This window comes from Salmo salar, chromosome ssa01, assembly GCF_905237065.1.
Source record: "Salmo salar chromosome ssa01, Ssal_v3.1, whole genome shotgun sequence".
Classification (NCBI taxonomy): Eukaryota; Metazoa; Chordata; class Actinopteri; order Salmoniformes; family Salmonidae; genus Salmo; species Salmo salar.
In genome coordinates this window covers 26567255-26581876 of record NC_059442.1, presented here as the reverse complement: position 1 = coordinate 26581876, position 14622 = coordinate 26567255, and the positions used below count along the sequence as shown (strand labels likewise).

The 14622-nt window shown below is 41.6% G+C and overlaps 2 protein-coding genes across 10 annotated transcripts in view; one reads left to right on the top strand and one right to left on the bottom strand.

The window, feature by feature from the left end:
- The window catches only part of LOC106588971 (zinc finger protein DPF3), a 55614-nt gene extending 48198 nt beyond the window's left edge, over window positions 1-7416 (top strand). For all 3 annotated transcript variants that reach the window (XM_014178686.2, XM_014178604.2, XM_045715985.1), the window contains 4 exons: window positions 2732-2857; window positions 3287-3409; window positions 3520-4337; window positions 4586-7416. In XM_014178686.2, the coding sequence (XP_014034161.2) occupies window positions 2732-2857; window positions 3287-3409; window positions 3520-3683 (413 nt within the window). In that variant the 3' untranslated portion in view covers window positions 3684-4337; window positions 4586-7416. The remainder of the gene's footprint in view (window positions 1-2731; window positions 2858-3286; window positions 3410-3519; window positions 4338-4585) is intronic.
- Window positions 7417-12638: 5222 nt separating this feature from the next.
- The window catches only part of LOC106588600 (regulator of G-protein signaling 6), a 74337-nt gene continuing 72353 nt past the window's right edge, over window positions 12639-14622 (bottom strand). For 3 of the 7 annotated variants that reach the window (XM_014177792.2, XM_014177864.2, XM_014177951.2), the window contains exons 14-18: window positions 14411-14597; window positions 13735-13827; window positions 13395-13436; window positions 13113-13166; window positions 12639-12862 (exon numbers count right to left, since the gene is read on the bottom strand). In XM_014177792.2, coding sequence (XP_014033267.1) covers window positions 12812-12862; window positions 13113-13166; window positions 13395-13436; window positions 13735-13827; window positions 14411-14597 — 427 coding nt within the window. In that variant the 3' untranslated portion in view covers window positions 12639-12811. Of the gene's footprint in view, window positions 12863-13112; window positions 13167-13394; window positions 13484-13734; window positions 13828-14410; window positions 14598-14622 lie in introns of all 7 variants that reach the window. The other 4 variants (XM_014178030.2, XM_014178214.2, XR_006769358.1 and 1 more) reach the window with 3 other exon arrangements.

Below are 14622 nucleotides of genomic sequence, written 5' to 3'. Positions count from 1 at the left end.
TAACCTGAAAGACTGCTCAGCAAGGAAGAAGCCACTGCTCAAAAACCGGCATTAAAAAGCCAGACACGGTTTGCAATTGCACATGGGGACAAAGATCGTACTTTCGTAGAAATGTCCTATGGTCTGATGAAACAAAAATAGAACTGTTTGGCCATAATGACCATTGTTATGTTTGGAGGAAAAAGGGGGAAGCTTGCAAGCCGAAGAACACCATCCCAACTGTGAAGCACGGGGGTGGCAGCATCATATTGTGGGGGTGCTTTGCTGCAGGAGGGACTGGTGCACTTCACAAAATAGATGGCATCATGAGGCAGGAAAAGTATGTGGATATATTGAAAAAACATCTCAAGACATCAGTCAGGAAGTTTAAGCTTGGTCGCAAATGGGTCTTCCAAATGGACAATGACCCCAAGCATACTTCCAAAGTTGTGGCAAAATGGCTTAAGGACAACAAAGTCAAGGTATTGGAGTGGCCATCACAAAGCCCTGACCTCAATCCTATGGAAAATGTGTGGGCAGAACTGAAAAGGTGTGTGCGAGGAAAGAGGCCTACAAACCTGACTCAGTTACACCAGCTCTGTCAGGAGAAATGGGCCAGAATTCACCCAACTTATTGTGGGAAGCTTGTGGAAGGCTACACAAAATGTTTGACCCAAGTTAAACAATTTAAAGGCAATGCTACTGTCGTGTCTTTGGCATCATTAAAACGGAAGACATGTTTATCAAATAACTCTCTGTAATTATTATTACGCGATTTAACTGATTAATTGTGTAACTGTAATTAACTAGAAGGTCGGGGCACCAAGGAAAATATTCAGATTACAACGTTATAATTTTCCTAATATAACTTTCAGATATTATAATATCTGATCGATTAGTCTCCTTTAATGATGTTAGTTTACCTCATGTCAATCTCATTCCAAACGTCGTAAATTGTTGGTTATCTGCACGAACCCAGTCTTCACTATGAGTCATCAATTGTCTGTCACGTCCTGACCAGTAGAGGGTGTAGTTGGGTCAGGACGTGGCAGAAAAGAGTGGGTGTTTTGATTGTTTCGTTGATTTTGGCCGTGTGACTTCCAATCAGGCAGAGCTGTAGAGGGTTGTGGCTGATTGGGAGTCACACATAAGTTGCCTACGTTTCCTTTGTGTTTTGTGGGTAGTTGTTCTTGTCACAGTGGTTGCACCTGACAGGACTGTGTTGGCTGTCAGTTTTCTTGTTTTGTAAATTGCATAGTGTTCCGTTGAATTAAATTATGTTGAACACTAACTCCGCCGCATTTTGGTCCATTTCTGAAGACAGCCGTTACATTGTCTTAAAATAATTTATTTACTAATCTAAGTAATTCACAGAAATGCATAACAAACAGATATGGTTACAAGGAAAAGATAAGAGAATGTGCCCTAGTGGGCTAAACCGGCATGGCGGCTTGTTACACAAAGAAAGGGGGTTGGGCTTGAATGAAAGAGCGGGAAGACTGAGGAACAGAGAAAGCAGCTATGCCATTTTAAATACAGTATCCTATGCATTCTAAATTACCGCCCATTTGGAAAAGGAAAATGCAGTAAATATTTACTCTGAGCTGCGCTTCGGTAGGTTGGTCGTAGATGCTGGCCGTGTTGGCCAACAGAGGTCTTCCTGTCCTCGGAAGAATGTCACTGGTGGTAAATTGGATACGTTGTAGTATCTGTGTTGTGTGTTAGACTGGATACGTCGTCCGTCCTTTCCTAGCCCACGTCTACAGCGGCCGCTGCTAACTCAACGGCTAGGAAGTATCACTTCTGTAGTGAATGAGAGTTCAACGTTCATACCATTCACAACCAAAGCTCACGCTGAGGTTGGCTTAGTTCTGTACTTGACATGTGAGTCCTTTTAACGCAGAGGCTGCAGACCTCACGTACCCAGAACAGACTGGTTACTTTTTGTCACTGACTTATATAGTGGCGAGGGGAGAAGGGTGTGTTTCATCGTTTATAACCCCTGTCTCTTCACAGGGGCGGGCCACTGATTGGTCAGGGCTCTTTCCTTATGAAAACCCAATTCTCTCATTTGGAAGCTAACATTATATTTAATCTCCTAACAAACAATTTCAATATCAAATATTTAAATTGCACAACAATTCCATGTGAAGAATGTGTAGACTTTCCCAGGTACAGTTTATGTCGTCCTGTCATCAGTCATAATGTCTCAGCTGACAACCGAACTGACATCCATACTCATTAAGTACCTGGTATATTTCCAACTGGTTCTATTACCGAAATATGGTTCTTTTCCCCCCACTTGTTTGATGTTCCCAGACTTTCTATATTTAACAAAGGCTATTCAAAAGTCCTTCAGTAGGCTCAGAGAGAGAGGGGAAGGGAGAAAGGTATTTATGGGGGGGGTCATAAACCTTAACCACAGGCCAACGTCATGACCCTACCAAATACTAATTGAGTGTATGTAAACTTCTGACCCACTGGGAATGTGAGGAAAGAAATAAAAGCTGAAATAAATAATTCTGTCTGCTATTATTCTTACATTTCACATTCTTAAAATAAAGTGGTGATCCTAACTGACCTAAGACAGGGAATTTTTACTCTGATTAAATGTCAGGAATTGTGAAAAACTGAGTTTAGATGTATTTGGCTAAGGTGTATGTAAACTTCCAACTTCAACTGTAAATGCAATTTGTCTCAGACACATTCTCAGGGAAGAAGTGAATGTTTTGTCTCTGTTTTGTGCTCTCAGTCTGTGGGAAGCGCTACAAAAACCGTACAGGGCTGAGTTACCACTACACCCATTCCCACCTGGCAGAGGAGAGGGGGTCCGAGTCCTCCCGGTCACCCTCCACACAACGCTCCGACAGACACAAACGTAAGACACTCATATTCAAGGCCTCTAAAATGTCTCTCTTCTGGTGTCACCATCAGCAACAGAAATGTACAGAGAGCATATGTGGGGGTGTTTTTAAATGTTATTGCTATTTCTAGTACATGGTTTGCATGTTTTTTCGAGCTTTGTTGCAGGTACCTCTGTAGGTGTAACACTGCACCAGGTTTAGGAACCCTGAGCTTACAGTTCCATCTGCACGTCATGGCTGACTACCTCCACTGGGCTCTCAACATGTGATTTCTGTCTTCAGTGCAAATTCACTAGCTCCATTTTAACTATCGATGTACACTAATCATTTTCAGGTCAGCCCTGTCTAATGAGGTCTTTTGGAGAAAAAAAATCTTCAGAAATTGTTAAAATGTCTGAATGCTTGGTTCAGGGCTCAGTGTTTGATCCAGCCTTCTTTTGCAGGTCAGAAGGGCCCAGGTGGGTCTGCCAGTACCAATAACTACTGTAACTTGTGCCGGTGCACACCAGGCTCCAACAGGGGTAAATCTGGGGAGAGGTTACCCTGCTCAGTCTGCCGGTGCTCCAGTGAGTACCCTGCTCTGCTACACAGCATCCAAACAATGATTATGACTAAGCTGTACTGATTGCTGTACTATAGCTGTTATGCCGTCCTCATCCTGTCATTTTGTTGCCAGCTGGACGCCCAGAAGAGAAGGAGGACAGCAGGCCGTTTGCCAGGGCAGAGGAACTATTTGGCACCACCTCAGAGAGCGACACGTCCACGTTTCACGGCTTTGAGGACGATGAGCTTGAAGAGCCCTCGTCAAACGGCAAGGGGACATCCAACCGATACAGATAGAGAAGAACTTACTAGGTTTAAAGACTATTTTTAATATGGATAACCTCTAGCAAAAGTCTGCTGCTTCTTTTTAAATGTTTTTTTGTTGTTGTGGAAAGCACAATTGATTATTTCAGGAGAGAAATGCAAGAAGTGTTATTTTATTATCTACTGAACCTTGTTTAATAATTTATGAACATGTTTTTTACATTAACTTTGAAAGCAACAAGAAACAGAGTGTTTCTTGACAAGTGACTTGCTCTTCATGTGAAACTGAAGGAAGAATCATTTCTTGGATTTTTTTCCCCCCTGGAACAGAAAAGGCAATTATGGTATGAACAAACACTGGAATGTGGATATCATTGTATTGCTCTTTTTGGGATGATTTGCCAGAGAAAATGAAATTCAATAATTTATCTGAATTTAAACAACTTAAATGATAAACTTGAGTTTGGATGCGGTATGAATGTCAACACCAACCCATCCCTCGGCTTGTTGATGTCACTGGAATCACCAGGAAGTTTTTAAAGAGGAGCTTTTAGATGATACCTCCACTGCTTCATTCTCTGGATTATAATAATGTGACAATGAAGGAGTGAAGTGAAGGATTGACGTGTGTGGATGAAGCAGAGGGCTATGAAGACATAACAGAAGCAGGGCATGGCTAGCTGAAAGGTAAGTACCTAGGTCCTATTCACACATTATAGTAGTACAGCACTTTCTCATTTAAATGCAAGGTATATCCTTATTCCATCAGATCATGCTAGAGGGCTTTGCACTTTGAAGAACATTGAATGTAAAAATGCTTATGTTAATCTCGATCACCATCAACAAAGAAAGATACAAAAAAAAAAATGCTGCTGGTGCTCTTATGCCAGTTATCTTGGAGAGGGGTGAGTCTGACCTATTTCTCTCTGTTGTAGGCGTACCATGGAATGAAGATCCAGAGGGCTGTGAAGCCAGTGAGGGGTGAGGTTCAGGACCCTCAACACTGGGCCTCTACACACCCCTCCACTGGACTCAAAAAACCTATCTGGCTGACAGTCAGACACCATACAGCCATTCAGCCAGCCTGCCAGCGACCACACAACCCCATACTCTCCGACTCAGACATTTTCTCTTTTTGAATTTCCCCCCTGAGAATATGTATTGATTATCCCAGATGGAACGTAGAAAACGAGTGGCTCCACATACAGTGAGTCTCTCCTGCACTGCAATGCACTGTGCTGTACGGTACCTATCCTGTATAAGGAAAGGTCAGGGCTATGGGTTCTGTGCCCACAGGGAGTGTTTGGACCCTGTGTGTTGCTACTCTACGGCTGTGTCCACCATGCCCATGGGATCCAATGTGACACTGAGACGTCATTAACTTCATCACTGTGCCAGCCTGCGACCCAGTTGGGAACCAGCTCTGACAGCCATAGTGACCTGATTGAACCACTCTGACCTCTAACTTCTGACCCCTGCCATAGCGACGGTGCTGAACTCCCTCCGTCACTAATACAACAAAACCTCTGGACTACTTAGACATGCTCTTTTCTCCTCTCTCTTCTCTTGCTCTCTTTAATGTCAAACTAATGTAGAGTTTGCTTTAATCCCATCTGTCCTCATGTTTCAGAATTGTGCTATATTCCTTTGTTTTAAACAGAATATTGACAGATTGGGTTCTTAGTGTCATTTAAGTGTATCTGCTGAATATTCTGATGTCTTCTGTTTGTTCTGGCTTTGTTGATATTTCTTTCTACAATACCTACTATTACTACTACAGTACTACTACTCAGGCAAATGATTTGTACTGCTGTTGATTGTTCTTGTGTCTGCATAATGATGCAGTCAGTATCAGGCCGATCTCCCCTGCCTGCCTCATGATGTATTCTATTGGTCAAAAGGATAGAAATACCTGATGAGGGTGTTGACAAGGAATCAGAAAGGGCAATAAAATAAAATGGATGCCGCATAGTTTAGTCATCACACTGACACATGTCTATTTAGCCCAGCTTTAACAAACCATTGCAATAACAAAACATTCTGAACTGTGCCCAACTGAGTTCTTGGGCACATTCCTCCAATTTCTCTCCTTCCTCTGATTCCTCAAACACTTTTGTTCAGAATCACTTTTAGGTAACTGCCAAAATAAAGGAAACACTTCAGTAAATGAGGGATACAAAGTATATTGAAAGCAGGTGCTTCCACACAGGTGTGGTTCCTGAGTTAATTAAGCAATTAAAACATCCCATCATGCATAGGGTGATGTATAAAAATGCCCAGTTGCCCATTATTCTTTTGCTACCATGGCTAGAAGAAGTGATTTTGAAAGAGGGGTCTCAAAAGAGCAGAGCTAGGGGGTTAAAAGTGTTCGGGTGTGCGTGCATGCTTGCACTTTTTAATGGATGGGGATAAGCAATTGAACACTTATGGGAGATTCTGGAGTGGCACCTGAGGCAGCGTTTTCCACCACCATCCACAAAACACCAAATGATGGAATTTCTCATGGAAGAATGGTGTTGCATCCCTCCAATATAGTTCCAGACACTTGTAGAATCTATGCCAAGGGGCATTTTAGCTGTTCTGGCTGTTAGTGGTGTCCCGACGCCCTATTAAGACACTTTATGTTGGTGTTTACTTTATTTTGCCAGTTACCTATACATGGCATATGTACATAATGCGAGGAGAGGTATGTACAATTGCAGAAGAGCTGTAAAACAATGTTATGTGACATTTTGATTTAAGTGCTATATTAGGCATGGATACTTTATGAAGTGTAAAGGGTGCTTGGGATATTGAGCCAAAAACGTGTTGATGTATTGTATATCTGTCACACAAAGTCATGTGTCCTTCCATGTGGTCATATGAGCAAGTTGTTAGTTGTTCCATTAGCTAAAAGAACCTGAAAATGCAAGATAGCATTTAAATAGAAAGGAATGTCTCAAATGTTGGCACATTAGACACTCACTTACAATACACATTCTTAACACTGAATTCCCTCAGGGACACCTTCATCCACAGTTTCTAGGTCTTTTTTATGGATAATTATTTTGGTAATCAGCAACAACCTCCCTATCAATTACATGGTCATCAGTCATTTTGGAATGACAACCTGCTACTGATGTAGGATCTTAATTTGACCTGTATTGTCGCAGCAAAATAATTCTACAGCAACAGGATTTAAATGTTTAGTCCATAATTCTGCCTGATCGGTGGTCAGGCTATTAGCTAGTCAAAATGAGGCTACATGAAAAGTGTCATATTGTTAATATAACTGTGTTAGTGCAGGTTTTCAATGAATTAATGACAAACCTCATCTGCAAATTCTCAGCAGCAAAAGAGTGATCAAATTAAAGTCTTACATCTCTATTAACCCCCCTGGAGTCAGCGGAGAGTGTGTGGTTTATGGTTAACATTTTCTTTCACTGGTGACTTCCTCTAACAAACGGGTCTAGCATGGTGCACTTCCAAACAACACTCATTAAAGTCAGTGATGTCTGTATAGAAACAAGTGTCATCACCACCAATCATATAATCTTGCATAGCCTGTATACCTCGTCAAAGACGGCAATAACCCAAGAGCTCTCAGCAAGCCTTCCTGAGTTAGCGGGGAGTGCAGGGGTTGGAATGGAGCCAAGAACAGATGAAATGGACTTGACCGGTCATTTTATCTTCAACTGTAAATAACTAAAATCGAGAGAATGACGTCCTTTGTTTGTTAAACTATTTTTATTGTAATGAAAGAAAATAAAGAATGAGACTCCGCCCACTCCCGATGTTTGGGGATGTTTTGCTGTGGTCCTATTTAACCATTGTTGCTATTGTAGTATTTACGTTACTACCCAGTTATAAGAGTAACTGGTTACCAATATGCTACTAACTGCTTACCAATATTCTTCTAACTGGTTACCAATATGTTACGAACTGGTTACCAAAATGCTACGAACTGGTTACCAATATGTTACTAACTGGTTACCAATATGCTACTAACTGGTTACTAACTGGTTACCAATATGCTTCGAACTGATTACCAAAATGCTACTAACTGGTTACCAAAATGCTACGAACTGGTTACCAATATGTTACTAACTGGTTACCAATATGTTACTAACTGATTACCAATATGTTACTAACTGGTTACCAATATGTTACTAACTGGTTACCAATATGCTACAAACTGGTTACCAATATGCTACTAACTGGTTACTAACTGGTTACCAATATGCTTCGAACTGGTTACCAATATGTTACTAACTGGTTACCAATATGTTACTAACTGGTTACCAATATGTTACTAACTGGTTACCAATATGCTACTAACTGGTTACTAACTGGTTACCAATATGCTTCGAACTGGTTACCAAAATGCTACTAACTGGTTACCAAAATGCTACTAACTGGTTACCAAAATGCTACGAACTGGGTACCAAAATGCTACGAACTGGTTACCAAAATGCTACTAACTGGGTACCAAAATGATACTAACTGGTTACCAAAATGCTACTAACTTTTTACCAAAATGCTACTAAATGGTTACCAATATGCTACTAACTGGGTACCAAAATGATACTAACTGGGTACCAAAATGATACTGGGTACCAAAATGCTACTAACTGGTTACCAAAATGCTACTAACTGGGTACCAATATGGTACTAACTGGTTACCAAAATGCTACTAACTGGGTACCAAAATGCTACTAACTGGTTACCAAAATGCTACTAACTGGTTACCAAAATGCTATTAACTGGTTACCAAAATGCTACTAACTGGGTACCAAAATGCTACTAACTGGGTACCAAAATGCTACTAACTGGGTACCAAAATGCTACTAACTGGTTACCAAAATGCTACTAACTGGGTACCAATATGCTACTAACTGGGTACCAAAATGCTACTAACTGGGTACCAAAATGCTACTAACTGGGTACCAAAATGCTACTAACTGGGTACCAAAATGCTACTAACTGGTTACCAAAATGCTACTAACTGGGTACCAATATGCTACTAACTGGGTACCAAAATGCTACTAACTGGGTACCAAAATGCTACTAACTGGGTACCAATATGCTACTAACTGGGTACCAATATGCTACTAACTGGGTGCCACATGTGCTACTGTAAATGAGAGGCGGACACCATGTAGATGGAGGTCCCAAGGTTTTATTTTTTAGTCCCCTCAAGATATCAGGTGCATGGGTCTTTTAGAGTGCTAATAGTCATTTTGCTGATTGAGAAACTAGAAGCACAAATGCCCTGGATATGTTACATGCATAGTAATGTGCCCATACCATAACATGTGCTTTTAGATAATGGAAATCTATATAGCCAATTTATATACAATGCACTCTGTACACACACACACAGTGCTATTGTGTTTGTGCAGACAATATTCTTTAAAGGGATATTTCACCCAAATTACAAAATTATACTTTGGTTTCCTTACCCTGTAAGCAGTCTATGGACAAGGTATGACAGCAATCCATGCTTTGGTTTAGTTTCCCTGGCAGTGGTGGCACTGTTCTCAAATGCTGGCCTAGCTAGCAGAAATTGTTCCATTCTGCTTCCAGGGCAAGATTTGTGGCAATAAATGTCAACCTGTGGGATTTGTGCTACAAAGCCTAAAACGTTAGCATTTGGAAACTAAACCAAAGCATGGATTTCTGTCATACATTGTCTATAGACTGCTTACAGGGTAAGGAAGCCAATATGTCATTTTGTAATTTGGGCGAACTATCCTTCAATAAATTAAGCATCTCAATAAATTAAGCATTTCTATCTTATAGTCAAGAGGTTTTAGTTTATGATAATCATATAAATATCAACCTGTACTGTGCATGGCAGCAACTCTAATTTAATTTGAAATACTGTAATTCTCTCAGTATTTGACTTTAGTAATATTGACTCTGGCAGTTGATCATATGCCCCCCTTACCACACGAGGGAGCTGTTGTGCTGTGAATGATACCCTCCTCTATCTCAGGACTTTGGGAGAGTAGAAGAGCGATGCAGCAGAGGCCTTCAGATGAATCATGTATCTTCCAGTTCCAGGGGTGGATGTGATATCAGTCAGGTGCATCCTGTTGGTTTATGTCCTTTCAGCAGGGATGTTTGTTGTTCTGTTCAGTGGTGGAGATCGAGGTAATTTCCCTTTTGGTTGTGTTTGAAGATAGAAGAAGAAGAACCAAGCAGCTTGCTGGTTGGCTGTGCACGTAACCTTTTTCCCCCAGCTCAGACTCCCTAAACTTCATTTCACAGAGCATTTTCCCTAACAAGCATACACACTGTTTGGCAAATAAAACAATGGCTTGCAACAACATGACATGAGGAATAATACATACACATATCTCAGTAATGACTGAGCATGTAAGTCATGGTTTACATTGACATGAATGCAACAAAAAGGCTAGCACTAAATGAAACATGCTTCTCTTGGGTTGTTAAGCGATATAGGATCCTTCTGATTGCGGGGTGATGACATATTTCGACATCCAAATAAATATTCCTGCCACAGTCCTCCTGTTCGGGCATGCCTGGCCACCATGGCCCATAGAGGACTGTGCATGGTGTTTACTCTCCTTTAGATGACACTGGTGACATTCCAAAGTGGTAGTGATGCAGGGCTTTTTTATTAGGACAGTAGTATGATTTGATATGTTTTCTTATTTTTCTTACAATTTTTATCCTGTTTCAGCATATAAAAAATGCTTGGAAAGATCAGAGGTTGGACCTAAGCAAGTGTTTAAACTTCTCCGCACCCCGACGGTCACCAGCTAAACTGTCGCCCTATCAACAATCTGAGATTTCCTCCGTGTGAATGTCACTTAAATAGCTCTGTGACTGGTCAAATGTGGCATTTATTTGGCATGTATCTGCTTGAAAAGGTGCACGATAATACGGAAACACCATGTATCACATTGTTATTGATCATTACATTGTTGGGTTTTGAGTTTGCAAGAAAGGCATTTCACTGTACTTGTGCATGTGACATTAAAACTTGAAACTTGGTGCTGTGTAAAATACTAAATAAGGCTGAAATCACTGATTCAGAGACAACATTATTGAGATTTTCCATAAGGGACAGGGTTTTCAAGCTTTAAAGCTGTCTATATTGATTTAATCAAACGGTAGGTGTTCTCTTGAATGTATGATTGTCTGTGTTGGCCAGGTCTCATTTTAGAAATAGGCCTATGACCTCAATTGGACTTCATGCTTTCAATAAATAAAAATCCAACCATAGCATGAATTCTAAACAAACACAATTTGATGAAACATGCAATGATTAATTGTAGATTCTCTATCAAGCCCTTATGCCTACTCCTGGAATGTAATAAAACATGGAGAATTTCCCTCAAAGTCGCTTCTATAATAACAATTACAATACCTTAGATTTATGGGCAAACAAAAATATATTCCCAATCACTGCAAAAATGATAGGTTTTAAGTTTCTATCAGTAAATAGGATTATATGGTGTACTGTATAAGAAAAAAAATATGATACAGATTTAGACAAAGATAAAGATATAAAAAAAGAGATTTGTTAAATACAGAACAGAAAAGTGTCCTCCTGCTGTCCTTATTGCTGACTGCCTAGTGTGGGCAGACTGTACTGTATATGTATATTCAGTTGAAGTCGGAAGTTTACATACACTTAGGTTGGAGTCATTAAAACTTGTTTTTCAACCACTGTCTTCTTAACAAAACTGTAGTTTTGGCAAGTCGGTTAGGACATCTACTTTGTGCATGACACAAGTAATATTTCCAACAATTGTTATTTCACTTATAATACACTGTTTCACAAGTCCAGTGGGTCAGAAGTTTACATACACTAAGTTGACTGTGCCTTTAAACAGCTTGGAAAATTCCAGAAAATGATGTCATGGCTTTAGAAGCTTCTGATAGGCTAATTTGAGTCAATTGGAGGTGTACCTGTGGATGTATTTCAAGACCTACCTTCAAATGGAGTGCCACTTTGCTTGACATCATGGGAAAATCAAAAGAAATCAGCCAAGACCTCAGAAAAAAAAGTCTGGTTCATCCTTGGGAGCAATTTCCAAATGCCTGAAGGTACCACGTTCATCTGTACAAAGAATAGTTTGCAAGTATAAACACCATAGGACCACGCAGCTGTCATACTGCTCAGGTAGGAAAAAGGGGGAAGCTTGCAAGCCGAAGAACACCATCCCAACCGTGAAGCACGGGGGTGGCAGCATCATGTTGTGGGTGTGCTTTGCTGCAAGAGGGACTGGTGCACTTCACAAAATAGATGGCATCATGAGGCAGGAAAAGTATGTGGATATATTGAAGCAACATCTCAAGACATCAGTCAGGAAGTTAAAGCTTGGTTGCAAATGGGTCTTCCAAATGGACAATGACCCCAAGCATACTTCCAAAGTTGTGGCAAAATGGCTTAAGGACAACAAAGTCAAGGTATTGGAGTGGCCATCACAAAGCCCTGACCTCAATCCTATAGAAAATGTGTGGGCAGAACTGAAAAGGCATGTGCGAGCAAAGAAGCTTACAAACCTGACTCAGTTACACCAGCTCTGTCAGGAGGAATGGGCCAGAATTCACCCAACTTATTGTGGGAAGCTTGTGGAAGGCTACCCGAAACATTTGACCCAAGTTAAACAATTTAAAGGCAATGCTACCAAATACTAATTGAGTGCATGTAAACTTCTGACCCACTGGGAATGTGATGAAATAAATAAAAGCTGAAATAAATCATTCTCTCTACTATTATTCTGACTTTTCACAGTCTTAAAATAAAGTGGTGATCCTAACTGACCTAAGACAGGGAATTTTTACTCTGATTAAATGTGGAATTGTGAAAAACTGAGTTTAAATGTATTTGGCTAAGGTGTATGTAAACTTCGACTTTAACTCTATGTATATCTGTATATGTCCCACTATGACTCATTGAGCTTGTATGTAGCCCTACTGTATGTGCTTGTACTGTGTTCATGCCATGTGGTGAGTGGGTCAAGACCCCCCCCCCCCACCAGCTGGCATGATCTGTGGTTCTGTGAGTAGTCCTAATTCCAGCGCTGCATGGTACTGTGTGTGACCCACCAGAGCAGAGCTCCCCACCCCAGCAGCGCCCCTCTCCCTGCATGGTCATGACCCCTCCAGGGATGTCTGCGTGTGCCCCTCCAGCCCAGGCAGTGTCAGGATGACTGCATCAGCCCTGTCAGCCGCTTGCCCGTCAACGACTTGCCCTGGAAAATGGAAACAAACTTTACTGGCTGAGTTTTTGAAAAATAATGCAGTCTGTGTACAGTGCTGTGCCAAGAAAGTACTAAGACTAGTTACCCCTGCATAAATGTTGAGCACTTACCTGTCCTTAAAATGGTAATAAATACCATCCAAAGACCTCTGCACTACTAGCCTGCACAATTATATTGAACTTGAAAAAGATCTTCATTAGGTTGCGTGCCCGTGATACAGCCCCAGTTCCTGGTGACTTACCACACTGCGGGTGAACTTCTCCAGGGAGGTACGGCGGCCCTGCTCACCCTCTGTCTGTGAATAGGGGCAGCATGGTGTTGGGTTGGGTGGGAAACGGTGAGAGGCATGGGGAGGGGAGGGCATGAGGGAAGATTAGAAAAGTGTCAAGGAAAAACACAGGTTACATTTTAGGCCATGAAGCCAGAAGCGGTGGCTGTGGTAGAAGAGCTAGGGGCCAGGCCAGCAGGAGGGAGTGTCTTTTAAGGGGACTACATAACACAGGGATGCACTGCTGCTGCTCACCAAGAGAAGATGATGCTTTGATCTGCTGTGGTGCTGATCATCCTAGTACACAGTATAACAGGACTTGCTTTATATTCCATTTTAGAGAGCTGTGAATGTATAAATCCGAAGGAGTCAAATAATATAATAAACTGAACGACATGAATACTCGAGCAAAGGTAAGCCGTCTCAGTTCAGATTTAAATGGTGATATGGTATCTGTAGAAAGTGTGGATTTGAGAATAAAGTTGCATCTTCCAAATAAAAGTATGGAGTGCTTTCAAACATATTTAGTAAATGCATATTATCACAGGTTTAAGATGGTGGAGTTGTGACTGAGTAGGTGTTAGTTACCGCTCACCAGCTTCTTTCTGGCTTGCAGGAGGTCCTGATAAATGTTGGATCTCAGGAAGCGTGCATAGCTGTCACTTTTCATCAACTTGAAGATGTGTTCCTGTAGAAGAAGGAGAGGTGGTTGATTTGTGTGTGTGTGTGTGTGTGTGTGTGTGTGTGTGTGTGTGTGTGTGTGTGTGTGTGTGTGTGTGTGTGTGTGTGTGTGTGTGTGTGTGTGTGTGTGTGTGTGTGTGTGTTGAGTTGACGATTATGTAAGAGTAGGAACGAAGGAGCTGAGTGTAAACCATGCTTGATAACATGGAGGGAAGAAGGAGTCTCCTGAGATGGCTGAATGAACACAAAGCCATCATATAGCCATTGAAGCTAATGCACCGTGAGGCAGTTGCCCTCAAACAAAGCAAATACAGTTCGAATCTAGGATGAATGCATGTGCCATTCACAGGTATTACTCGGCCCATTAGACCCTGAAAAACATAGTTTCTTCACCACCATTCACTTAATTTCCTTTCACTCCATCTGTCCATCCACCCCCCTCTCAGCCAGCAGTGTGTGGGTGGGGATTATGATGTTATGTGTTTGTGTGAGTGGTTGAATGTGTGTGCAGTAGTAGCAGTAATATTGACAGTCTGTGTGGGCGTGCATGCATATGTGTTTGAGTGAATATGGGAGACTGTGATATGTACCTGTGCGTCCTCATAGCTGTATCGTCCAGGATCTTTTAGGTTATGGCTGGTGAGCTCATAGCTGTGGGAGTCCAGGTTGATGGAGCTGGGTGCACCCTCTGCCAGGAACTCCTGCCAGATCTCCTGGGCCCTGGCTGCCACGTTCTCAAGGGGCCTCCGCTTCAGGTCCTGCACTGCCAACCAGAACCTATTCAAGGGGCACAGGTAGGGCA